The sequence below is a fragment of the Oncorhynchus kisutch genome, linkage group LG10 (genome assembly GCF_002021735.2).
Source record: "Oncorhynchus kisutch isolate 150728-3 linkage group LG10, Okis_V2, whole genome shotgun sequence".
NCBI classification, from domain to species: domain Eukaryota; kingdom Metazoa; phylum Chordata; class Actinopteri; order Salmoniformes; family Salmonidae; genus Oncorhynchus; species Oncorhynchus kisutch.
In genome coordinates this window covers 39,001,329-39,027,650 of record NC_034183.2, presented here as the reverse complement: position 1 = coordinate 39,027,650, position 26,322 = coordinate 39,001,329, and the positions used below count along the sequence as shown (strand labels likewise).

The following is a 26,322-nucleotide window of genomic DNA, read 5'->3' as shown; positions in this document are numbered from 1 at the left end:
CCTCCTTCACTCACGCCGCCAAACTTACCCTAGTAAAACTGACTATCCTACCGATCCTCGACTTCGGCGATGTCATCTACAAAATTGCTTCCAACACTCTACTCAGCAAACTGGATGCAGTTTATCACAGTGCCATCCGTTTTGTCACTAAAGCACCTTATACCACCTACCACTGCGACTTGTATGCTCTAGTCGGCTGGCCCTCGCTACATATTCGTCGCCAGACCCACTGGCTCCAGGTCATCTACAAGTCCATGCTAGGTAAAGCTCCGCCTTATCTCAGTTCACTGGTCACGATGGCAACACCCATCCGTAGCATGCGCTCCAGCAGGTGTATCTCACTGATCATCCCTAAAGCCTACACCTCATTTGGCCGCCTTTCGTTCCAGTTCTCTGCTGCCTGTGACTGGAACGAATTGCAAAAATCGCTGAAGTTGGAGACTTATCTCCCTCACCAACTTCAAACATCTGCTATCTGAGCAGCTAACCGATCGCTGCAGCTGTACATAGTCTATCGGTAAATAGCCCACCCATTTTCACCTACCTCATCCCCATACTGTTTTTATTTATTTACTTTTCTGCTCTTTTGCACACCAATATCTCTACCTGTACATGACCATCTGATCATTTATCACTCCAGTGTTAATCTGCAAAAGTGTAATTATTTGCCTTCCTCCTCATGCCTTTTGCACACAATGTATATAGACTCCCCTTTTTTTCTACTGTGGTATTGACTTGTTAATTGTTTACTCCATGTGTAACTCTGTGTTGTCTGTTCACACTGCTATGCTTTATCTTGGCCAGGTCGCAGTTGCAAATGAGAACTTGTTCTCAACTAGCCTACCTGGTTAAATAAAGGTGAAATAAAATAAAAAATAAAAAAATTGGGCTCGTACAGCGATTTGCTGATGTTATAGCAGGTGCGGAGAAATGCTTGTATGTCTAGCTCCAACAGTGCAGTAATACCTAGCAATACAAAACAATACACACACATAATCCAAAAAGTCAAAAGAAAGAAATCAAGAAATATCAGAATGAGCAGTATCAGAATGAGAGTCCGTCTTTCCCTCTCAGGTCTGTGGTCCATCACGTGTCGTCAGACACACAGCTCTTTGATGACTAAGGAGCTGTCTGTAGAGATACTGTATGAAGTGCAGCCTCTTAAAGACGGACAGGATCAAAGCTAGACTCTAAAGTATACAGAACTCCTTAATCAGATCACAACACGCACAACTCTCCCTCACCTTCTAAGGCAAGGCACACTTTAATGTGTGATTTTCTGGGTAGGACACACATTGTTTTCTTTTTGTGACCCTCACCCTCCCCAGTCCTCACTTAAACGTTTGGAGTCCCATTTGCAGCAGAGCACTCTCCCCTCTTTAATAATGAATTAGAAGGGAGAAATCCTGAAAGGTAATGTAAAGGAGAGAGATGAGGAGTAGACAGAGAGAACAAGAGAGAGACAGAGAGCGAGAGAGAAAAAGACATGTACCCCAGAGTGTTGCAGATGCTCTGAGTTGGTTTGGCCTCCCTCTTTCAGTCATGTAACTTTGTAACAGAAGCTTTTAATGTAGTGTACCTTGCTCCCTACTAGCAACACACAGTGCCATATAACTCATGGCGATTCACATCAGCCAGCCAACTGCCAGGGTTCTCCGTCCCACTGTGAGGTCAGGTCCATTTAAATGGGACAGTGATTTGATCCAGGCACTCAGATTGTAGACAGGAGAGTGTTAGAGAGGGTGAGAGGTGTTGTTTAGTTTACCCCTGTGGGTCTTGCTGGATGACCTTGACACAATGGGACCTGGGAAAGAGGAGCCCAGAAAGACGCTAGCACACACACACACACAATAACACCCCCCGCCCCCCCTCCCGAAGTCCTGGAGTCACTAATAATGTCATTCCCATTACATGACACCCTCAAGCCCTCTGCTTATTGGCTCTATGTAGGTCATGTGACTCAGTGTCAGACCCAGGGCTCGAAATTAAGGGCGTCCTGTCATCCTGGGGCCGATAAAAAAATATGTCTGGGACAGTTGCGGGATGATAGGCGAGAAAAATATCAAATGCAGTGGTTCCAAACTAAAAAATGTAAACACAAAGACGAGGCTGATGAAATAGATCACAACATTCAGCTTAGAAGTTGATCAACTATGAATAATTCACATAACAAGTACAGCAATGTCTTCACGCGTCTCGGCCATATCCGTCAATGTTCCAAAATGCTATTACAGGGGAACACCATTCTCAAGCACGCACCTGATGCTAGCAGTTTTTATAATGCAACAGATGGATATTAAAGCCCAATGGCAAGAAACATAGAAAGATTCAACAGTAGAAGAGGAAATGCTGGTTTCAATGGCATATCAGGAAATCTTAGCTTTTCTTTCTATGGTCGGATTTTGGCTGTAGGCTATATTAAAATCCTTTACAAATGTCTGTCCTCGCTGCCTTCTGGGGCTTGTATACATGATCTCTATAGCTACAGAGAGAGATAACCAAAGAAAGCTTTGCATATTCTAACTTTGTGGCTCTCATTAACTGTGCCTAGCAGGATTTCTCTAGTTCTCTGCCTGCCTGTCTCAGGTACAATATCAAAGAACACTGTGACTTTAGCTTCATTTACAGTATACCTGCCGCTAACATGCGTCCTTTGTCCTGATGTTGTCCACATTCTGATTGTACCCACATTTTCAGAAATATGTCTACATATGGTCAGTGGTGGAAAAAATACTCAATTACTCAAAGCTCTTTGATGACTAAGGAGCTGTCTGTAGAGATACTGTATGAAGTGCAGCCTCTTAAAGACGGACAGGATCAAAGCTAGACTCTAAAGTATACAGAACTCCTTAATCAGATCACAACACGCACAACTCTCCCTCACCTTCTAAGGCAAGGCACACTTTAATGTGTGATTTTCTGGGTAGGACACACATTGTTTTCTTTTTGTGACCCTCACCCTCCCCAGTCCTCACTTAAACGTTTGGAGTCCCATTTGCAGCAGAGCACTCTCCCCTCTTTAATAATGAATTAGAAGGGAGAAATCCTGAAGGGTAATGTAAAGGAGAGAGATGAGGAGTAGACAGAGAGAACAAGAGAGAGACAGAGAGCGAGAGAGAAAAATACATGTACCCCAGAGTGTTGCAGATGCTCTGAGTTGGTTTGGCCTCCCTCTTTCAGTCATATAACTTTGTAACAGAAGCTTTTAATGTAGTGTACCTTGCTCCCTACTAGCAACACACAGTGCCATATAAATCATGGCGATTCACATCAGCCAGCCAACTGCCAGGGTTCTCCGTCCCACTGTGAGGTCAGGTCCATTTAAGTGGGACAGTGATTTGATCCAGGCACTCAGATTGTAGACAGGAGAGTGTTAGAGAGGGTGAGAGGTGTTGTTTAGTTTACCCCTGTGGGTCTTGCTGGATGACCTTGACACAATGAGACCTGGGAAAGAGGAGCCCAGAAAGACGCTAGCACACACACACACAAACACAAACACACACACACACAATAAGACCCCCCCCACCCCCTCCCCCGAAGTCCTGGAGTCACTAATAATGTAATTCCCATTACATGACACCCTCAAGCCCTCTGCTTATTGGCTCTATGTAGGTCATGTGACTCAGTGTCAGACCCAGGGCTCAAAATTAAGGGCGTCCTGTCATCCTGGGGCCGATAAAAAAATATGTCTGGGACAGTTGCGGGATGATAGGCGAGAAAAATATCAAATGCAGTGGTTCCAATCTAAAAAATGTAAACACAAAGACGAGGCTGATGAAATAGATCACAACATTCAGCTTAGAAGTTGATCAACTATGAATAATTCACATAACAAGTACAGCAATGTCTTCACGCGTCTCGGCCATATCCGTCAATGTTCCAAAATGCTATTACAGGGGAACACCATTCTCAAGCACGCACCTGATGCTAGCAGCTTTTATAATGCAACAGATGGATATTACAGCCCAATGGCAAGAAACATAGAAAGATTCAACAGTAGAAGAGGAAATGCTGGTTTCAATGGCATATCAGGAAATCTTAGCTTTTCTTTCTATGGTCGGAAAAAGTACTCAATTGTCATACTTGAGTTAAAGTAAAGATACCTTAATAGAAAATGACTCCAGGAAAAGTAAATGTCACCCGGTAAAATAATACTTGAGAAAAAGTCTAAAAGTATCTGGTTTTAAATGTACTTAAGTACAGTGGTGGGTACTCAATTGTCATACTTGAGTAAAAGTTCAAAGTAAAAGGTAGAATGAAGGATAATCATATCCTCCCATGGAGAGTGAAAAAGAAATAAAGAACCACATAAGGAGAGGGTTAAAGGTAGGAAGAACGAAGGGGAAGGAAAGGAGAGAGAGAAATAGAGTGAGTAAGATAGAGGGAGAAAGCTCAGACACACCGGTTGGATGTCAAACGTTTACCTGCCTACAGTACTTAGAACCTCTGAACAGTGTCGGCAGTCACACAGCAAAGACCTTGGAAGTTGTCAGCCACTCAGCCTTGCTAAAATACTACAAAACAGAAGGTGGCAGTAGTGTTGTTTTTCAACGCATATCTGTCCGTATTGCTTATGGTCTGCGATAATGTTGCTATTTTGTAGAAAGCCCTTGTTGATACTACCCAGGTGGCAACATCTAGATAACTACCTAGCAAGATGACGAAGAAACAATTGAATTCACTCTCCCTAATTCCATTCTGCCAGTGCCAGCCCATAGCAAAATGTTTAGCTAGCTAATGTTAGCATATTAGCTAGCACAATATAGCAAGCTAGTTAGCTAGCTAAGGACACTGCACTAACTCAGCTGTTTCATGGAATTTAGCTAATCCGTTGTGATTTAATTATAATTTCAATACTAGTTACAGTTGTTAGCTAGCTTGGAGGAAGTAGCTGTTTCTGTATGATATGTTGGATAAAGGAATAAAGACAGACACCAATGTCAAGTTTAATAGCCTTGTTTGTGCATTGTACAAATCCCTACACGTGGAGTCCGGGGAACAGTCCGACTAGTCGAATACCTATCAACTAGACTCCGTAACAGTAGCTACTATCCCATAGCCTACATTGCATATGAAGTGTGACTGGCTCATTCGTGGATGTACGGAGAAAATTCTCTATTTTAAAAAATAAATAATTTGGGGTTTGTGCTCTCTGATCGGCTCAAAGTCAAGTTGTTAGCCACTGAGAAGTATTTTTGTAGGTTCGTCGCTACCGGATCAGCATGCAGCAGGTACCGCTTTTGTTCTAGCAAGAGAAGGAGTGGTTTCCCACTGTGATAAGTACATTTCGTCAGTCTATCAGCAGTGAGATTCTGGGTTTGTTTCATGCTTTAGAGACCAGGTGTCTCGGGACCTTAGAGAACCATGTCATCAGAACTATGGCAAAGGAGGGGGCCTTTGTTTGTTGTTACCCATGTGCCTCACTCAGACCACACCTCGTGAGACACTGCATGCCGGAGGTGAGAGGCGAAAACCCATGGAGGCTACTAAGTGAGAATGGCATTCAGATTGCTTGTCTCAGTCATAATGATGTCAACTGTGTCCTCAGTGGCAAGTGTGTGTCAGTAAAACTGGAGTGCATAGGCCTACTCTGTGGCTGAGTTGCATTTAGTTGTAGTCTAAATTGTTGTTCCTCAATAAAAAAAAAAAATTGAATGGAAGTGTAGTCTAAATTGTTGTCTCAGTATAATATGAAGTTGAGTTGAGGTGTTGTTTAAATTAGTTGTTTCTCACTAAAGGATGAGTTCAATTCAGTTGACGTGTGGTCTAAGTTGTTGTCCGTCGGTAAAGGATGAGTCTGTACTGAGGCAGCCCTTCCGAACACAACAGACAGATTCTAGTGTGTGTGTGTGGGGGGGGGGGGGGGGGGGGGCTCCAGATTGGCTCCAGAATGTCTTACTAATTGGCAGGATAAAGGGGACAGGCTAAATTGGCAGGGAGATGAGGCCAGTGACGCATAGCTACCCCAAATACACCCACTCTTCATACGGCATGCTTCAGGCTGTTATTAACTAGACCAGGGATGGGCAACTGGCGGGCAGCAGACCCCCCTTTTTAAGGTCCGCCTTTTTAAGGTCCGCCTTTTTAAGGTCCGCAGACCAATGTGGTGTGTCTCTGAGCCTCGAGGCCCGCTGCTTCCTCTGTTAACACCCACCAATGGGCTCGGTGTCACTAAACCTGTACTTGGTTGTCATGGAAACCCCATTTCTCCCTGAATCTTTCTCCCCCTTTTCTCTCCCTCCCTCCATCTCCCCCTCTCTCCCTTTCTCTCTCTCTCTGGGCAGGGAGAGAGATTATGGTGATGTAATTTTACTGTGACTCCCTGAAGTGTAAAGCTAACATGGGACCTGCTCAAGGGCGTTAATTTGTGTTGCATGTTTCGGGGGGTCAGGGTCAATGGGTTCCGGGGGCCCCTAACCAACAATGCAGTTTGAAAAAATACAGATAAGAAATAAGTAACAAGTAACTAAAGAGCAGCAGTAAAATAACAATAGCGTGTCTATATACATGGGGTTACCGGTACAGAGTCAATGTGCGGGGGCACCGGTCAGTTGAGGCAATATGTACATGTAGGTAGAGTTATTAAAGTGACTATACATAGATAACAGAGTAGCAGCGTGTAAAAGAGGGGGGCAGGGCAATGCAAATAGTCTGGGTAGCCTTTTAAATTGGTGTTCAGGAGTCTTATGGCTTGGGGGTAGAAGCTGTTTAGAAGCCTCTTGGACCTAGACTTGGTGCTCCGGTACGGCTTGCTGTGCGGTAGCAGAGAGAACAGTCTATAACTAGAGTGGCTGGAGTCTTTGACCATTTTTAGGGCCTTCCTCTGACACTGCCTAGTATAGAGGTCCTGGATGGCAGGAAGCTTGTGTGTATTAGGTAGTTGTTAGGACATTTTTAGATAACTTGTTAGATATTACTGCACTGTCGAAACTAGAAGTACAAGCATTTTGCTACATCTGCTAACCATGTGTATGTGACCAATACAATTTAATTTAGGGGAAAGCAGGAGTTAGGCATGAGTACCCCTAATTCCACCGCGGCTCCAGCCGCAGGACGACGCTGGCCAGAAGCACGGCCCCGAGATCAAAGAGCGGGCCGGTCCGGACAGCGGAGGTGTAAATCCTGGATGATGTAGGGGTCCAGGATGTCCGCCACCGGGACCCAAGAGCACTCCTCAGGACCATACCCCTCCCAGTCCATCAGGTACTGGAGCCGACCACCGCGACGACAGGAGTCCAGGAGGGACCTAACAGCCGACCCACCACTGGCCTGAGGGAAACATGAAAGGAGGGTGAGCTCCGGGAGTTTGTAGGGAGTTCTAAACTATAGGTTACTCCTTTTGACCCTCCGGAGGACCTTGAATGGCCCCACAAAATGGGGACTCAGCTTCCGGCAGGACAGGCGGAGCGGATGGTTCCTGGTGGAGAGCCAAACGTGATCACAAGGATGAAACACAGGAGCTTCACTGGGATGGCAGTCCGCCTGATCCTTCTGACGGAGGACGGAATCACTCGTGCACTGCAGGAACTTCGGTCTGCCTCCGAGTCTACGGAGCCAGGGCCGGCTGATATCCCCGGACACGCGAAGAGAGTCTTCCCGGTGGAGGAGTGACAAAGAGAGTTCTGGGTGTATTACGCTCAGGGAAGGAACCAGGCCCATTCCACCTGCCTGGCCTGGCAGTGACTCCTTAGGAATCTCCCCAGCTCCTTGTTGGTCTTCTCCACCTGCCCATTAGACTGAGGCCGGTACCAGGATGTGAGGCTGACAGTGCCGCCCCCCCATTTCTCCATAAAGGCTTTCCAGAACCGCAACATGAATTGGGTACCACGGTTGGAAATGATGTCCCCCGTAAGGCCATAGTGCCGGAAGACCTGCTGGAATAGTGCCTCAGTGAGATGGAGAGCGGTAGGTAGACCAGAGAGAGGGATAAAACGGCAGGATTTAAAGAATCTGTCAACAACAACCAAAAAAGTGGTGAAACCATAAGAAAGGGGGAGCCCCATTACAAAGTCTATGGACAGATGTGACCAAGGCCGCTGAGGCACGGGAAGGGGAAGTAGTTTCCCTGCTGGAGCATGCCTGGGAGATTTGGATTGAGTACATACCGAACATGAGTTGACATAGTATGCGACGTCCTGCGCCAAAGTGGGCCACCAGTATTTATCGGAAAGGGATTGGATGGTGCAGGTGATACCTGGGTGTCAAACAGTGAGGGATGTATGTACCCAAGTCAACAGCTAATCTCCCACCCCCGTGGCGACATAGATGCGCTCTGGACGGCAGGGGCACGTTTCCTCTCCAGATCCTGGTGGATGTACACATGTACGTCTCAACACACAGGACCAATGACACGGGAGGACAGATTGAAGGGCTGGAGGACACTCACAGGGCCCACCACCGATGTGGAACCACAGGATGTGGGAATGTAGATCCTCCAGCATTCTGGTCCCCAGGTGGGTGTGTATGGGTGCAGTGTGTACGGATGTGGTGATGAGGAAGGGAAGGCTTTCCTGGTGCTTGGGTCCCACGTGAGGGTTCTGTGACGTGCGTAACGGTGCCAGATCCCAATGTTTGCATATCCAGGGCTTGGACAGGAAAAGGAGAGGAGAGCGGGTATGAAGTTAAGTTCAGGGAGGAGGAGAGGGCCTGATCGATAAAGTTCCCCATGGCACCATAGTCCACTAGAGCTATGGAAACAACACTTCAGGGACAGCCAGCCAGAACCAGAAAGGGTTTGGCGGAGCGCTGGCTCATTCCATCCGCTGGAGGCTGCCACAGTCCGAAAGGTGAGGGCGTACTCGGCTCCCGTCTGATAGAGAAAATAGAGGGAGCACTGGAGTAGGAAGCCACGGCATTTCGATGGAGTGCCGTCTTCTCCAGAATGGACAGTCAGACATCGATGACCTGGGCGGATGGCTGGGGGACTGGCTCACTGTGACGACCCGTGGTAGGAGGCGCTCTGTCAGAGGTATGGAGAACCTCGCTAGTGGTGTCGAGGCAGTGGAGGACACGGACAACCTCCTTCATGGTCGTACCCAGTAGAGCCAGCTGATCGTGGTGTTGGTGGAGTAGATGACCCCGTTCCTCGACCGTCTGGAAGATGGCGTAATCTTCTGCTGCTTCCTCAATTTCAGAGGCAGTTTTCTGTAACGTAGACAGGAAGTAGGTGCAGATGGTTAGTTTAATAATAATAAACATGACAAAAATACTAAACAGGAGCAGCATGCTGAACCTAATCCAAATCAATACTGCCTAATGACTGGGCTATATGATGGGAGATTAATCAGGGTGGTGATAAGGTCCAGGTGTGCTTAACGATGGGGAGCAGGTGTGCGCAATGATGGTTGCCAGGTGTGCAAAATGTGGGTTTCCTAGACCGGCGATGTTGAGCGCTGGAGGGAGGGAGCAGGCGTGACATAAAAACACATTTATAACACTGTATTCAGCATTTATCTAAATCTGACAAAATAAAATTACCGAAAATAATACATTTCAAGTTCATGTCAAAACTTACCTAACCTGTGCTTAGTCAACGCTATTATCAGTTGAATAACTTACCTTATGTTACTGAACAAAAGAAAGGGAACATAAGACATGAGGAAACATGAGGAAGGGAATGAGAGAAGGGAATTAGTTGTTAGGACTCTCACACCCCACAAAACAGTCTGAGAAAATGCAACTATTGAATGGCTAAAGCCAAGGGGTGCAATACTGTCATCCAACCACAAGATGTCACTTAACACACATTAATGTAAATCAAGTTCAACAGGAGCAAATGAGCTGAACATGAAGCCATACATGAATTCCATCGCTAGCTAACAAGCTATGTATGAAATCCATTTTGACAAACGTTGTTAGCTACACTGGGACAAAATACAGGAGCCATATGCCAAATAAGTGTAGAGAAATGTGATTCATGTAACTCTAGCTACCCAGCAACCGCAGTTAGTTAAGGGCTTTTCTCTGCTTAAAGTGGCTTGCCTACCCCTGGCTGGCTATAATACAGCTGCATGATGAATGTTAGCCAGCTACAGTAGTTAGCTAGCTAGTTAGCTATACAACAGAGAACAAACCACAACTAGCAGAGAGGACAAAGATTTTTATAACTAATCCCACCTATGGAGAAATCTAGCTAGCTACTGTTAAGGTTGCGTCAATTCGAATCTGGTATCAGAACAAGTTATGACACTGAGTCACCGATTGTATACTATGTACTTTTATTAGCTAAGCAATAAATGGTAAATGCAATTTTCGTATATACGGGTTCGCTGTAACACCACGCAGGGCAGAACAGAGAACTAGCCAACACCCTAATAGTTTCTTCTTAAATACTCTGACAGAAGTAGTTCCTGCTTCTGAGCTGGCCTGTCAGAGTAGAGGCTGAGCGTGGTTTAAACTCACTCAGACTATCGTTGGCGCACAGGCTGATCCCAGCCCCCCAGGCGCTCCAGTTGGTAGGTGTAGGTGTAGCTGTTGCTGGGCAGAATATCTATGCGCTCATACCCTAGATACCGTTATCACACATCTGGTTCTTGTTAATGTCTAACAAAAGACAGTTTGTTTTCGCAACACTATGCTCTGTATGTGTCCCCCATAACTCATGATAACAGCCTACACCCAAGGTTAGCCATAGCCTTTCCGCAAGTCACACCATATGTTGCAAAATGTTACTTGCAACACACACAGACACCCTCATGATAGGCCAAGCATATTTTTTAACCCTCACACTAGCTAGATGGGGTTGTTAACTACTAGTTAGCTTAGTAGACCTCAACAAACAGAACTCCTAGAAAAACACTCCCGTTAGCCAGCTAGCTAGTGTAACAGTATAACTTTAGACTGTCCGCTCGCCCATACCCGGGCGCGAACCAGGGACCCTCTGCACACATCAACAACAGTTACCCACAAAGCATCGTTACCCATCGCTCCACAAAAGCCACGGCCCTTGCAGAGCAAGGGGAACCACTACTTCAAGGTCTCAGAGCAAGTGACGTCACCTATTGAAACGCTATTTAGTGCGCACCACCGCTAACTAGCTAGCCGTTTCACATCCGTTACACTCACCCCCCTTTTGACCTCCTCCTTTTCTATATTGCACACTCTTTAGTTTGTCCATTTTCATCTCACAAGATTTTACATTTAAAATGTCGAAAATTGAAAAATGTTCTCTCCTCCCATGGCAAAACAGAAATGCAGGAAATGAACTTTAAAATGTACATCTTATTTTCTCTTCGTCGAGAGGGGGATTATTAAAATATTTTGCAACGATGTGGGGGCCCCACAACCAAATCCCGCTTAGGGCCCCCAAAAGGCTAGAGCCGGTCCTGAATACAAATATATACAAGCACACACCCAACCAGACAAACAGGAGAAGGAGAGAGAAGAAACAGAGATACTAGCTTACAAGTAGCACGCATTGGACAGGAGACACATCGTCATACCTCAGGTGGAAAAGTCCTTCTAAAGGAGAAGATCTTACAGCACTGAATCTCTTTACAGTGAATATCTACTCACCATTGGGCCGTACTGTACTACTATAGTGAGATGCTATAACCTGAGCACTCCGTATAAAAGTTTTTGGCTCTAGGTGCTCTGAGATCAAACCTGCTCTTCCTTGGACAGAGGAAGTCATTCCTTTCAAACAGCCAATCAGCTATAGTGTGATGATGTCCAGCCTGGCACTGCCCTCCAGGCCAATCTCTCCCTGCTACCTCTGCCACTCCTGGATCGGGTATGTAGGGCTGGGCAGGTGCCTCTTACTTCAGGAGTGGGAATGAATGTGTTGGTACACAATGTGCATTAGTCTTGTGCTCTTTGTCGGAGAGCCGTCTTTCTTGTTTGCTCTGCCTGCCACCAAAGCATTATCCTCTTCACATTGTATGTCTCAACTACAGTCTAAAAGCGGTTTCTCTGTCTGACAACTCTCCACTCCTAAAGATTGTCCGCTTCGTGGGCGTAGGCGTGAACCTATTCAAGTCAGTAAGTAAATACATTTTTTAAATGATAAAAAAACCATGTATTATTAGCTAGCTGTGTGTAGGCTAATGAGCTGCTTGTTAGCTAGCTAGCTAGGCAACATTACATTCATAGGTAATTGAAATATCAGCTGAAATATCAGCTAGTTAGCTTCATAGCAGCTTGTTACCTTGATGTGGGCCTATTTGTCATTGCAAATGAAAAACTCGTGCTCCAAATGCCTTTGTAGAAAACAGCAATGGGAGTGGGTGAAATAATGTTCAGCTCCAGCTGTCAGAAAAGAGACAGCAGAAAAGAGAGTAGGTGTACTAGTTAAGATGGGAAAATATTCTCCAGTTTCAGTCCCTAGAGAGAAACACTATGAAGACAGACAGAGAGATAATAGTCAGGGCTGTCTAACTAATCAAATGAAGCCTGTTTCTTTGTGATGTCTGTCCTCAGATATGGAGAGCTGCGAAACGCCTGTCTGCAGATGAAGAGGTCCCAGTAAATGTCCCAAGAGACTGCTGGCACATGCTTGTATGCCATGGGTTGTATGTGTACTTACTGTATGTTAGCAAATGTTGTACACAATGTAGGCTACAAACGTATTACAACTGTATCATGCCAATCCTTCTCCTGGAGGTATGCTGGGTGTGCAGGCGTCTGTTCCAGCCCAGCACTAACACACCTGATTCAACTTAGCAAACCTAATGAGTTGATAATACTGTGTATTATTGCTGGTCTGGAATAGAAGTGTGCTCACCAAGGAGATCAGGGAGGGGAGCAAGGTTGGTCACCTCTGGTATGGACTTTTTTGTTCACCCAAAATTATTCTTTAGTAATAATAGCCTTCTTATTAAGATGTCTAACATTCACAAACAAGTTACATTATTTGTACATTTTGAAGTTATATTTTAATTCATTTTGGTTCATTGAATTGTTTAAACATAAAAACATTATTCAAGATGAACTAGGGTCAATGTTCATTCACCACAACCCTGCAATAAAAAGATGCGAAGGGGGATCTGTCTCTAATTTGTCTGTGGTTTCTGTGTTGCTTTCTCAAGGGAACATTAAATTTTTGTCCAGTTGTGAGCTCTCCAATCGGTTTTATTTGATTATCACTCTGTCTCAGGGTATCAGCCATGTGGACCCAGTTTGCAGCTTATCATAATGGTATGCATCACCAATGCGGCCATAGTCCTACAGTATGATGGTGTAACTGGCCTGCTGGGCATGTGCAATCAATGTGCCCCTTGTCATTGTACATCTGCAGCAGAAAATAGCTAAACTCACACATCCTTTGTATATTGATGAGCTAGCTATATGTTCTCAATTTCAAATGAAGTCAAAGCCACAATTTCCTTTACCCGTTCATGTGCATGTAGGCCTATGTATTTTGCAGGGAGTGAGCTATAATCAATGTCATGACACTAGTATACTGAAAGAGCCATAAGCTATAATATATGAGATCATAATGTTAAGATACCATCATCCAATTGGTAGCATATTACATGGGAAAGGCATGCTTAGTGTATCATTTACAATGTTATAATTAGTGTTACTGGTGAATTCTATCCTTTGGTGGGCAAATTTCACAATTTAATTTACTCAACAAATTCACAAATGGTGCCTTTGATCACAGTTTTTAGGTTTAGGTTCCTTGATGTTCATAGCTCGCTAGCAGCGCAAGTAAACATTGTTGTGCCAATCTCTCTTCACCTACCATCAACACCAACAATCTCTACAATCCTCCTCCATGCCACTGACCTTATGATTGTGTCTCTGAATACTAGCAAAATAATATAGAATTGGAAAACTAGACCCAGCGATGATTGGCTTTCCTCCATCTATTTTGTTTGTGCTTGCCCTGAACTAATGACACGCGGAACTATGTTTTATGAACGGAAGATTTTCAGGCAAATATCTGCTCCTCACCTGATTGGTTAATGGCAGTGGTGGCCGCCTGCAATTTGCAGAAAGTAGAGCAAAGCTGAACTTTTTCTATCGCTCCGCTAGCAGGGTTCGCACCTCTCACCTTCCCACAATCCCCTGCTCATTGCTCCACGCGCTCCCGTTGAAAATTAATAGGGTCGGAACTTTGTCCGGAAGTGGTGGAAACCCTACGTTATGATTTCTGTGGGTAAATGCTCGTTAGCTTTGGCCGATGCTCTTAGATGGCAATGCTTTGTGGCTAGTGTTGCTATCTATTTAATTAGCAGTGCTGCTGTCTGTTGGCTGCTACAACAAACACCTATTTAGCCTGGAAAAGCACTCCTGTGTGTGGAGAGGAAAAGGAAATATGGAAGTGTGAGTCACACATAGCCTACTCAGACTGAGACAATCTCTGGTCTTCTCTCATATGCAAACACATGCAGTACAAGAAGCCATACTCTCGTTGACACACACATAAACATTGTCCTTCACTCTTCTTTCTGTGTCCATCTGTCCCTTTCACCCCCCCCCCCCCCCCCCCCCCCCCCCACCTAAATGTTATAGTTGCACTAATCTCTTGTGACTGACTGTTAACATAATGTAAATTGAGTTAGTCAGATCCAGATGTATTGTCACCCTTGATAAAGATGAGAAAAAAAAGACTGTATAAAGTACTGTAAATAATACAAATACTGAGCTATATTGTATGCAAAAAAAAGGAAATGCTATTATTTTATACTAATACAATTGCTCAGAGAGATTTTATTTAGCAAGTTATAAAAAACAGGTGTTATTAAATACTCACCCGTTTTCAGCACCCTCCCCTTGCAAGGATAACCGCACTGAGCCGTTTTCTCAAATGTTTTATGAGATTGGAGGACACATAGAGAGGGGTCATATAGACCATTCCTACATACAGAATCTTTCCAGATCCTTGATATGCTTCGGTCTGCGCCTATGGACTGCCCTCTTCAATTCAAACCACAGGTTTTCAATGGTTTTCAACTCTGTAGACGGAGATGACCATTGCAAAATGTTAATTCTGTGGCCAATTAACACATTTTTTTGTGTGTATTTTGATGTGTACTTGGGGTTATTGTCTTGCTGGAAGATCCACTTGTGGCCAAGCTTCTGCTTCCTGGCAGAGGCAGACAGGTTTTGGGCTAAAATGTTGTGGTACTTGGGAGAGTTCAAGCTGCTGTTGACCTTAACAAGAGCCCCAGGACCACTGGAAGCAAAACAGCCCCATAGCATCAAAGATCCACCACCACATTTTACAGTCAGTATGTGGTTCTTTTCTGCATATGCATCCTTCTTTCGATGCCAAACCTACCACTGGTTTGCATGGCCAAAGAGCTCTATTTTCGTGTGATCTGACCATAGCACCCGATTCCAATCCAAGAGCCAATGTCGTTTAGAAAACTCCAGGTTTTTACATTTGTTGATTGCTCTCAATAAAGGATTTCTCTGGCAACCTTTCCAAAGTGCCTTTCGGCATGGAGGTGCCATCTAATTGTAGATTTGGAGACTTAGTGACCCGAAGATAACTATCTTCAATAGGCATACTATGCAATAACTACCTACAATTGCTCTTATATCCAAAAGCTAATAAGTCCACATTTAAAATGCTTCCTATCGACATGATGTACAGATCTAAAAACCAACTGCGGTGAGGTCCCTGAACTCTCTTGAACTTGTCCATGCTATGCCAATTGGTTTACCAAACATCCACTTCTAACTTGCATTAGCATCCAGGCTAGTGCTCCCTCAGTGTGTTAGTGGAGAACTGAGTGTGTTAGTGGACTGAGTTGTTATCCAGTGCAACTGAGTAGTCTGCAGGGCTCAAGCTCCATTGTGGGTCAAACACAGAGCCCTCAAGATCCAACCGCCCATCCCTACTGAGCTCACACCATACCAGTTACACAACGGACCTGTGAAGACATGGAATAACACTCTCTGTCTTTCTCTCAGATTCATCTATCTCTGTCTCGTACACTCATTGCCCTCTCCTTTCACCTCTTTCTCTCTTTCCCGCTCTCCATTGCCCCCACAGTCACTGTGCCTGCATGCCAGTGCAACTAAGATCAACTGACCCCTTTCCCCTCCTCCCTCCCCTCTCACTCTCAGAGTGAGAACATCAACTTGACCAATGTATTTATCTTGCCTCTAGTCACTTTTAACCCTGTTAGCATTTCACTGTAGAGGAGAGAGGGGTAAAGAGAGACAATTGAGTAAGTTGCTCAACTTTGTTTCTAGGAAACCATACACAGAATATATCAGTTGACCAAATATTTAGGAAGAGGTCAGCATTTCATGGAGTCTGTGAAGGAAAAAAAACACATTGAAAAAGTGGTAAGCAAGTTCTTCACCAAGTCAAATTCTTGTATTGTGTTAAAGGTTTCATGATGCTTGTATTTGAACAAAAGTAGATCATTTTAAGATTGTTCTATATAACAGTTGGGGTCTCTATAATCTTCAATATGACATCCTAAACCTGGAATGAAAGTGCATTCTTGTAGCTGTGTGGGCTAATAGTGAAAGTGTTTGCCTTTGTGTTAATTGATCCATTGGCCATGGGGTTAGTTGATCCATTGGCCATGGGGTTAGTTGATCCATTGGCCATGGGGTTAGTTGATCCATTGGCCATGGGGTAAGTTGAGCAAACGGTTGAGGCAGTGGCAAGTTGAGCAAATGTAAGTGATTTCTTCCCAGGTGTAATGCAAGGCATTATCACTGGGATATGAGGTAACAACAGGATATGACCTATGTTAAAAGTGTTTTTTTTAAAGTACAAAGTGTTTGTTAGGTGTTAAGCTTGTGTTAAAAAATTATTAAAATGATTAGAAGACTAAAAGTGATTATGATATTGTTGAACTGTGTTTGAGAAATAAAGTTAGAGATGGTTTTAAAAAGGTAGCTGTAATATTTCATTCTAATCATTTCCAGGGATAGACAACATCCTGAAATACACGCAGATATATTTGTTAGAAAGAATACTATATTTCCTTTGCTGAATGTCATTTTTTTTAAATAATTGCCCAACACCCTACGGTTTTACACCTGCTGTATCCTGTGCATGTGACACTTGAAACCTTCTTGAGGAATTCACCAACCCTATGTTTAGCCATGCATGCATATGTACAGTATGGACCTATAGCTTTCTCCTGTCCTCCCGTTCTATTGCTCTCTCACACACTCCATCTCTGTACTCAGCAGTCAGCACCATGTGAAATGTTTCATTGGGTGGGCGCGGGTCAGAGGTTACATCATTGAACCGGTAATACAGGAGTCAGAAGCTCTTGCACCAGCCCCGAAGAGGAACTCTCTGAACCCTCCCTCAGAGCATGACTAATCGTTCTATATCTCTGTCACTCTCTATCAATCAACATGTATATCTGTTATCTTTCTTGTCTTTTCCTTTGCTTCCCTCGACCCTCGTCCCCCTACCTCTCATTCGAATTCTCGCTCACCAAATTGCCCACCTCGTCTCTCTTGTTTCTCTCTCCACAATTGTCCTTCACTCGACTTTCTATATCACTCTTTCTATACCCCTCCACTTCACTCTTTCTCTCTCCTGTGTGTGAATGTAGCTTTCAAGGACTGACTCCTGGTAGTGTTTGATCTTGAGAGCTTAAAGAGAGAGAGAGAGAGAGAGAGAGCAGTGATTTGATGATTGCATGTCATGGCGTGTGGCATGCCGTGTGTACCATTGATGCCTATGTCAGGAGGGAGAGTGCTTGCGCCTGGCATGGAGGTGTCAGAATCAGACGCAGCCACAGAGGGGCTTTAATTCTGAAATCCCCTGACATCCCCCCCAGCCCCGCCTGAGGTATACAGAATGTCACTGCATTCTATGACTCTCACTAAGACGTATCATGGCATTTTAGTAAATGAGCTTTGGCACAGATAAAAGGAATAGGTAGACTGGATTATGGAAGACACCGTTTGCTTTTGATGACTGTGGACAGTGGCTTATAGTGGAGTTTTGTGCCAGTTCTATATATTGGACACATAATACCTAATTGTTATAGGAGAACGCAGCAGGCATATTCTGCATCTGCATGCGGTATTAAACAGTCAACAGCCCCCAATTTACCTGTGAGTCATTGCCTGTCAGTTGTCTGGAAATGAGAACTCTAACATACTGTGGTGTTAGAGGGCCACCTAGAGGGCCATCTTTCTAATTGTAAGTCGCTTTGGATACGAGCGTCTGCTAAATGACTAAAATAGAGCGCTAAATGACTAAACTGGAGTGTGCTGTCTCTGATTTACTCTCGCGCTATCTCTCTCAGAACGATCTTCTTCACCCTAACCACTTAAGCTTCAAGATTGGTCACTCAACCGAGGCTGCTCTTCTCTGTGTAACGGAAGCTCCTCTGTCTCCTGTTCTCATCCTCCTAGATCTATCCACTGCCTTCGACACTGTGAACCATCAGATCCTCCTCTCCACCCTCTCAGGGCTGGGCGGCTCAGGTTCTACACACTCTTGAATTGCCTCCTACCTGGCAGGCCACTCCCGTGGGGAAGATCGGTGTCTGCCCAATGTACTTTCACTACTGGCATCCCCCAGGGCTCAGTTCTAGGCCTCTTCTCTCTATAATCCAAGTCACTCGGCTCCGTCATATCCTCCATATCCTCCATGGTCTCTCCTATCATTGCTATGCGGATGACACTCAACTACTTTTCTCCTTCCCCCTTCTGACACCTAGGTAGAGACGCGCATCTCTGCGTGCCTGGCAGATATCTCAGCTTGGATGTTGGCCCACCACCTCAAGCTCAACATCAACAAAACAGAGCGGCTCTTCCTCCCGGGGAAGGCCTGCCTGATCCAAGACCTCTCCATCACAGTTGACAACTCCGTGGTGCACCCCTCCCAGAGTGCAAAGAACCTTGGCGTGACCCTTGACAACACCTTGTCGTTCTCTGCAAACATCAAAGCAGTGACACGCTCCTGCAGGATCATGCTCTGCAACATCCGTAGAGTAAAACCCTACCTCACACAGGAAGCGGTGCAGGTCCTAATCCAGGCACTTGTCATCGCCCGTCTGGACTACTGCAACTCACTGTTGGCTGGGCTCCCCGCTTGTGCCATCAAACACCTGCAACTTATCCAGAAAACTGCAGCCCACCTGGCTGCAGAACACAATCCCAAAATCTCCTACCCCGCTCTTCCGCACACTCCACTAGCTTCAAGTCGAAGCTCACATTCACTCGCCTCACCCCTGTGAACTTACACTTGCACTTGCCTCTTTTCCTCCTAACTAGCTCTGACTATGCTAATAGCTACTTTATTGAGGAGAAATGGACTTAGTATTTTACCTTTATTTAACTAGGCAAGTCAGTTAAGAACAAATTGTTATTTTCAAGGACAGCCTAGGAACAGTGGGTTAACTGCCTGTTCAGGGGTAGAATGACAGATTTGTACCTTGTCAGCTCAGGGGTTTGAACTTGCGGTTACTAGTCTAACACTCTAACCACTAGACTAGCCTACTATGACTGTGACATGTGGTTATCTCACCTACCTGAATGCACTAACTGTAAGTCAATCTGGATAAGAGTGTTTGCTAAATGACTAAATAACAATGTAAATCTAGTGGACACAGTTCGACAAGACTTCCATTTTCTCTGGTACTAAATTGGTGCCCTCTAGTGTTCACAGTTAGGTAATGCGTCCCCCTTCACTATATTTTTTTGCTGAGGTGGAGAGAGCGTGGCTCTTTTGACTTCCTCTATCCATTTGTTCTACTTAAATCTCCTGTTCATACTTGCCATATTAGCACACCTACTGAAATATATTGCCCATAATCGTGTCACTTCAACAGAACTGTTATGGAATTTCAGATATGATGAAGATATAAGGAATTTGAGAATATATTCTGATACTTCTCTAATTGTGTGCTTCACTATTCCTGTTGGATCACTGAAATGAATAGGGATATTCTACAGAATACAGACCTTTAACTGACCCCACCTCTCCCTCTCTATCCATCTCTCTGGGAGAAAATGTCTGTGAATCTAGCTGTGTATCATCTGTGTGTTCCCCTCAGGGGGTTATTAGGGAGGAATGTCCCCATTGTCAACCACAATGTGACTGAACCGTAACCATCGTCAACACAACCTCTCACTCCCTGCAGGTGACACCTTCCTCCGTTTCCACTTCCACATGACTGCAGATCCACCTTCTCTTTCTCTGTCTCTCGTTTTCGGTCTCTCTCGCTCTCCTCTCTCTCCCCCACCTTGTGCCCTCTGTCTCTCTCTACCTATAAACAACTACATCATCCCCCTCTCTCTCATTCTCACTGTAGCACCCCGTTCTCCTTCTCTCTCTTTTATCAGGGAGTCATACTGAGACCAAAGTCTCTTATACAGATGAGCCCTGAATGAGATGAATTACAAAGAAATCCACACATCAAAATATAAATGCCAGCAGAAAGAAAAACAGGGTCATAAAAAAAACACATTTATCGGAAGGTCAGGTCCTCAGTCAGCTTCTTGAATCGCCCTACAGGCACCAAAACATCACATTTAAGAACATGTTGAAGATTGTTCCACAAATAAAGTGCAAGAAACACTTAAAGCTGATTTACTTAACCCCGTAGAGACCAAAGGAATTTCCAGAGTTAGCCATCCCCGAGACCGGGTGTGGTAACTAGTATGGCTAAAGTTGAGTAAGTATGTTAGGGACAGTGGAACTTTTTTGTAAAAGGGCTTTATAAATTAATCAACCTATGTGTCATCAAAGAGGGCCAACCAACTTTCTGGTAGAGAATGCAGTGATGACCGCTAAAATGGTCGCCTGTAATAAAGCGCAGTGCGCTATGATCACCTGCATCTACCGGCTTTCAGGAAGTAGCAGCTGCGTTCGGATAGAGGATGTCGCCATAGTCTAGGCGTGATGGGAACGTTGACTGAATCTGAATCTGCGTCCTACTATTTAGCGAGAGGCAGGAACTATTTATATCGAAGAGGCACACTTTCATTCTCAGCTTCTTAAACTAACTCATCAATATGATTTTAAAAAGGCAGCTTTTCATCTTTCCAGATGCCCATATATTTGTAAGCAGGGACACGATCAATATGAACACCATCCAAAGTACACATGCATAAATCATCAGTTATTTGTATGCGCTCTATAGAACAACAAATACTTCGTTTTACCTGCATTCGATATTAATTGCAGGTCAGTAAAGTGTTTATGTAATACAATAAAGGCAGATTGTAGTTCAGATAAGGCCTGGTCAGCTGTGGGGGCAATAGCATACACAACAGTATCATCGGTATACAAGTGTAGGTTACATTTATTTTGACAGACAAGTCCATATCGTTCATGTGAACAATAAAAAGTACAGGACTCAGAATCGACCCCTGCTGGACACCTTTCTTAATATCCAGGAAACCTGCTCTTTCTCTCACTTCATGTGCACTCTAACCTCTTGTCCTCTTCCCTCCGTCCATCTCATGATAATTCATGATCATTTCTTAGAAAGCAGGGTACAGGACCACATAATCAACCCACGTATAATCAATCCACTTGACTGCATGAAGATGTAGTGAACCACGATGATGCTTCACTGTCATAATGAAAAACTCTCAGTCATCATCATTCACGACATGTCCCTTGTCATTCTAAGAAATGACGTTCATGTTAAATAAGTGTGAGAACCTTCCGATTCTCAGTGGATTCTCAGAATTGAGGCAGTGTCTCTCTCACACAGTGTGGTCCCCTTGTGATTCACCAGTTCAGAACGTCTCAGTGCTTTCTGTGAGGAGAGGGAGGGAAAGAGAGAGAGAGAGAGAAGAGGATGATGAGAGAGGGAACACATGTCAATGTCTTCTGTTGATTGATGAGTCAGAGGAGCTCAGAGTTCCGTAACCCTTGACCTTACCCTGCCATTAGCAGGCCGTCCATCCAGCATGAGTATTGACAGGCGGTGACATTAAAGTGACGGGTGTGGGGTATGCCCCTTAACACCCCATAACCACTTGTTACTTTCCTATTGACTTCTCTCTCACAAATTCAATCCAGTCCAGTCAAGTCCAGTCCAGTTCAGTACACTCTCTCTCTCTGACACTCTCTCTCACTCTCTGTCTGTCTGTCTGTCTTTCACGGTTCTATTCCATGTATTGTTTGGCTAATCAATGCATTTTATTGCCACTCTAGAGAACACCCAGTGGATGATTGATATTAGAACAAATCCACACAGTTTCTAACAGTGCATAATCGCCTCTATGAACATGGATTTTCAGTCTTGTTTCAGTTGCCTTCCTAGCTCTCAGTTTGGCTGAAAGAGCCTGGTATTAGCAGGGGCTGGGGCCATACTCTTGGGCATCCCCTCCAATGCGCCAGGAAAAATGCCCCAGCTGCCCCTTCCTCTGTCACACTGACATACACAGATACACACGGGACAGTCAAGGTATACTGGTGGCATAGCTTATGAATACGGTGCATATATTGGTGGCATAGCATGTGCATAAGCATGTCATGAAATGCACACTAGAGCTTTTAAGGTAGTACTGATGGCTGGTGAATATACAGTGAAAGGCATGTCCTGGTGCATGCATGGATGGCATAGCTCATGCAGTTTAAGCTCGTACTAAAAGGCACGACACAGCACGTGCTAGTGCATTAATTACGTGTAGCAAGCTAGATGCGTGGATTACAGGTCTAGACATGTGCTCTTCCGATATGTGCAGTGCAGTATATATGCTATTGCTATGTACACTAGAAACGGTATGCCTATGTATCTAGTGGAGCATGGCAGATAATGGCTAGTAAATGGATATTATTCTCTCTAGACATGTGTGGCAGGGTGGACATGTATTACACAGAAACGCAGTGGGATACACAACTCTATTCCCCCCTCTGTCCTATGTGTCAGGGTGATAGTAGTGAGTCCTTTCCAGAGAATCCGCTCCAGGTCATAGTGTTTGCCCTCTGTTGTCAGAGAGAGCACAGCTCCTCACTCACCAGGGGGAGGAAGTGCTAGCTGGACTCACAGAGTGTGAAAGAGAGAGAGAGAGAGAGAGAGAGAGAACAAGAGAGGAGAGTCACGACTAAGTGTTGGATTTTGACATTGACCTCACTGCTGCAGTGTGTTTGATGGTTGTTTGATGGTAGTTGATGGGTTAGTTGATGATTATTTTTGGTTGTTTATGGTGTATGCTTGAATGTTGCATTTGTGACAGTGGAAGTTGGTTACTTTATACAGTCGGTGTTGTGATTGATGTGTGTATGATGGTGATTTGGTGTGTGTGTGTTGATACGTGAGTTGTGTGTTGTATGTGAGGCGTGTGTTTGATGGTGCTGGGTAACTGGGCTGTTGGGGCTATGTATCGGCGGTCGCCCTGTCACAGGAGCAGGGCCCACTTTGACTTTAGCGAGGACGTCGTCAAGGGACTCCATGCCTCCAGCCACACTCACAGGTCAGACCGATGATATACTGTACCTCTCTGCCTTCCCATCTCTCTCTCTCTCTCTCTGTCTCTGCATCTCTCGTTCTCCCTCTCTCTCTCATCATTTACCTGCCTTTCTGTCCTTCTCCCTGTCTCTCTCTCAGATCTTTCTCTCATGGTTCTCTGCTATTCTCATGTTCCGATTAGTGTGTGATGTGTTGTCAGTATGCTCATTTCATCTTTACAGTGCTTGTTATGCTTGCTTTTCAGTCCTCACTCTCCCCTCTATGTGCCTCTCCCTCTTGCTCTGCATGGACAGATCCCCCCCCCCCCCCCCCCCCACCCGATACAGTCTCTAGCTATATCTCTGAAGTGGATTAGGAATATGAGTTTGTGTGTGAGGGAGGGAGTGAGTGAATAATATAGCTTGAGTGTGTGGCATTTGGTTTGTTTACACTGTTGTGGTGTGAGTCTATATAGTAGGCCGTTCTGGACTACTGGTCTATCCAGATTCAGCTGTGCTGCTGTTACCTAAAGCTCACCTCCAGTACTGTCCCTGATGTAATGCAATTTCCTTAACGTAGCCCGCTGATAACGCAACTAAACACTCCCAGCAGGATGTGGACCAGCGCTCCACTGTTCCACTGTGCCTCGCAAATGTTTTATGTCACCCTCCTTGTCTATCCAAGCCCTTGACAGTTATTCTTTCCAACACCGCTTTGCAACTGCTTATGTTTACATCCAGCAAACACAGTATGCTCTACAAAGCCAATATTGCTTATGAAGAGTTATTTCTGTTTTGAATGGATTTGCATTGCAGGGATACACACATGACTCTTTCACGTGACTCTGACCAGGAGTCATGGTGAAATTGTAGATTGTTGTTCTGGGGAAGCAGAGAGAGAGGGGGCAGCAGGCAAGACGCGCATGGGTCCAACCCAGCCAGTTCAGTAGCAGGCAGCCTTGGCTGAGACTGGTTCTGTGGTCCCTCAGGCCTCTGGCTGCAGATATCTATGGATGTAGGGCCACTGGGCTCCGGGGTAGTACAGGTTCGACCACAGCAGCAGCATTGGGTTCTGGCTGCAGGTCTCATGGTTAAGGAGTTTCTCCATAGCCACAGCAGCAGTACTGACCTGTTGAGACTCCAGCCAGACCAGAACCCACCTTTTAAGAACCAAGGTTTCCTGTGGAAAGTACTGTACAGTCAGTCAGTGCATGTGGAAGTGGAAAGAACCACACAGTCAGATGTGTGTGTGTGTGTGTGTGTGTCTGACACGTGACAGGGATAGTTAGTATACACTTGTGCTTGTCTGTTCATGTGAGCACGTATCTGTGAGGAGTTTGTGTGTGTTGTGATACTGTGGTCTATCTGAGTTTGCTTTTGCATACATCCTGTAGGAAGCCGTGTGCTGGTGATGATGGTGATTATGACAACACAAGAGTGAACAACATAGTGGGAAGTGGTTGTTGAATTACTACCAGGAGACTAGGGAACAAATCCTGTTTCGGACCAGCTAGAGAGGTTTTCCCTTCACACACGTATGCACGATTACGCAGACAGACAGACAGACAGACAGACAGACAGACAGACAGACAGACAGACAGACAGAGAGAGAGAGAGAGAGAGAGAGAGGGAGGGAGGGAGAGAGGGAGAGGAGTGAAGGATAACTCAGAGCAGAGTTTAACCTAGGGTAACTTGACTTTGTACACAGCCCATAGAATGAATGCCATTTAAATCAAGTTCTGTTTAGTTACGCAGCCAAGCCATGGAACTCTCTCTCTCTCTCTCTCTCTCTCTCTCTCTCTCTCTCTCTCTCTCTCTCTCTCTCTCTCTCTCTCTCTCGTGACATAGTGAATTATGATCTGACACGAGTAACCGTAAGTCTCTCACAATGAGGACGTCTGAAAGAGAGATTTTTTTTATTTTTTATAAGAATGCTTTGTTTGTTGTTGTTTATTCAAAAGCGTCCTCTTATTTGCATATCCTAGCATGACGGCTTTGCAATGTCATAGTTTCTGCATTCTAGATTCGGTTTGTTGGCCGCTTAAGTGTGCATTTGTAAATTCACTCTAAAGTGTCAAAGTGCACTCTGGGCATTCACAAATTCTGAGCGTTGTCATATTGTTTGTTTGTAAATTGAGTGTTCAGAGTGTACACTGAACACTGGCCGAGGAGTACAGCTGATACGAGCGTTCTGACCGTTCTGACAATGGCAGCCAAGCACCCAAGCTAACAGGCTAAAGTTGGCTAGCTTGCTAGCTACTTCCAGGCACAAATGAGAGAACACGTCGCTCTAAACATTTTACTCGCCTTAGCAGAGTAAAGATCTTGGTTAGTTATTAACTGTGTAACTGGCAACAATTTCATGAAGTTTTTCAGCCGATGTTTACCCACACCTGTCATAACAACTGAGTTTAGGATGTTTGTAAATTCCTCAATTTTTTTGGCGCTCTGGCACTCTCAAACCAGAGTGCTCTGAAATCGAAGTAGATTGCCAGTGTGAAATGACTTAAACCGAATTTTCATTCTTGAGCATTTTCGGTGTGCTATCTCCAGATACTTCCACCTCATTTCTAATTCATCAACTGAATATGTTTCTGCTTACTACACTGCATCTCTTATCATGTCAAAGGTCGAGCCCTTTATTCTTTCATCATCAAGGCCATGTCCATCAAACTGATGCAGAGCCATGGTGGTTGTATTGTAGCAGACGTGTGTAGTCTCTATTCTCTGACTCGGTCACGTGTGCAGAGTGTGGGCTGGACTGAGTTTGGGAACTGAACGCTCAATGTTCTTCCTTCCCACCACCAGAACCATGCAGGCCAGACTAGAGCTTTGGAAAAACACACTGATTGGGAATTCCAAGGAATTCGCCCTTTTTTGCCTCCGGTCCCAGGAAGTAGCCTGAAGGATTTGGCAAAGTTTACCACCAAAAAGAGTTGAGTGATGAAATGCAGTCACTACACCAGAAGTGATCGGTGCTTATGTTGTCTCTGGCTTTTCAGAACACTCAACATGTTGAACTGTGTATGTCT

The 26,322-nt window shown here is 44.9% G+C and overlaps 1 protein-coding gene and 1 long non-coding RNA gene across 3 annotated transcripts in view; both read left to right on the top strand.

Annotated features, from left to right (window-relative positions):
* Positions 1 to 26,322, top strand: part of pde4ba (phosphodiesterase 4B, cAMP-specific a) — a 166,715-nt gene that overhangs the window by 60,447 nt on the left and 79,946 nt on the right. The window contains exon 1 of one of the 2 annotated variants that reach the window (XM_020492939.2): positions 22,917 to 23,316. The exons of the other annotated variant lie outside the window; for it this stretch is intronic. Within the exon in view, the coding sequence (XP_020348528.1) occupies positions 23,192 to 23,316 (125 nt within the window). The 5' untranslated portion in view covers positions 22,917 to 23,191. Of the gene's footprint in view, positions 1 to 22,916; positions 23,317 to 26,322 lie in introns of those variants that run through there. 2 annotated transcript variants of the gene reach the window in all.
* On the top strand, positions 11,374 to 12,685 carry LOC109898127 (uncharacterized). The gene is made up of 3 exons (XR_002256325.2): positions 11,374 to 11,731; positions 11,895 to 11,979; positions 12,418 to 12,685. It is a non-coding gene; the product is annotated as an uncharacterized LOC109898127 (long non-coding RNA).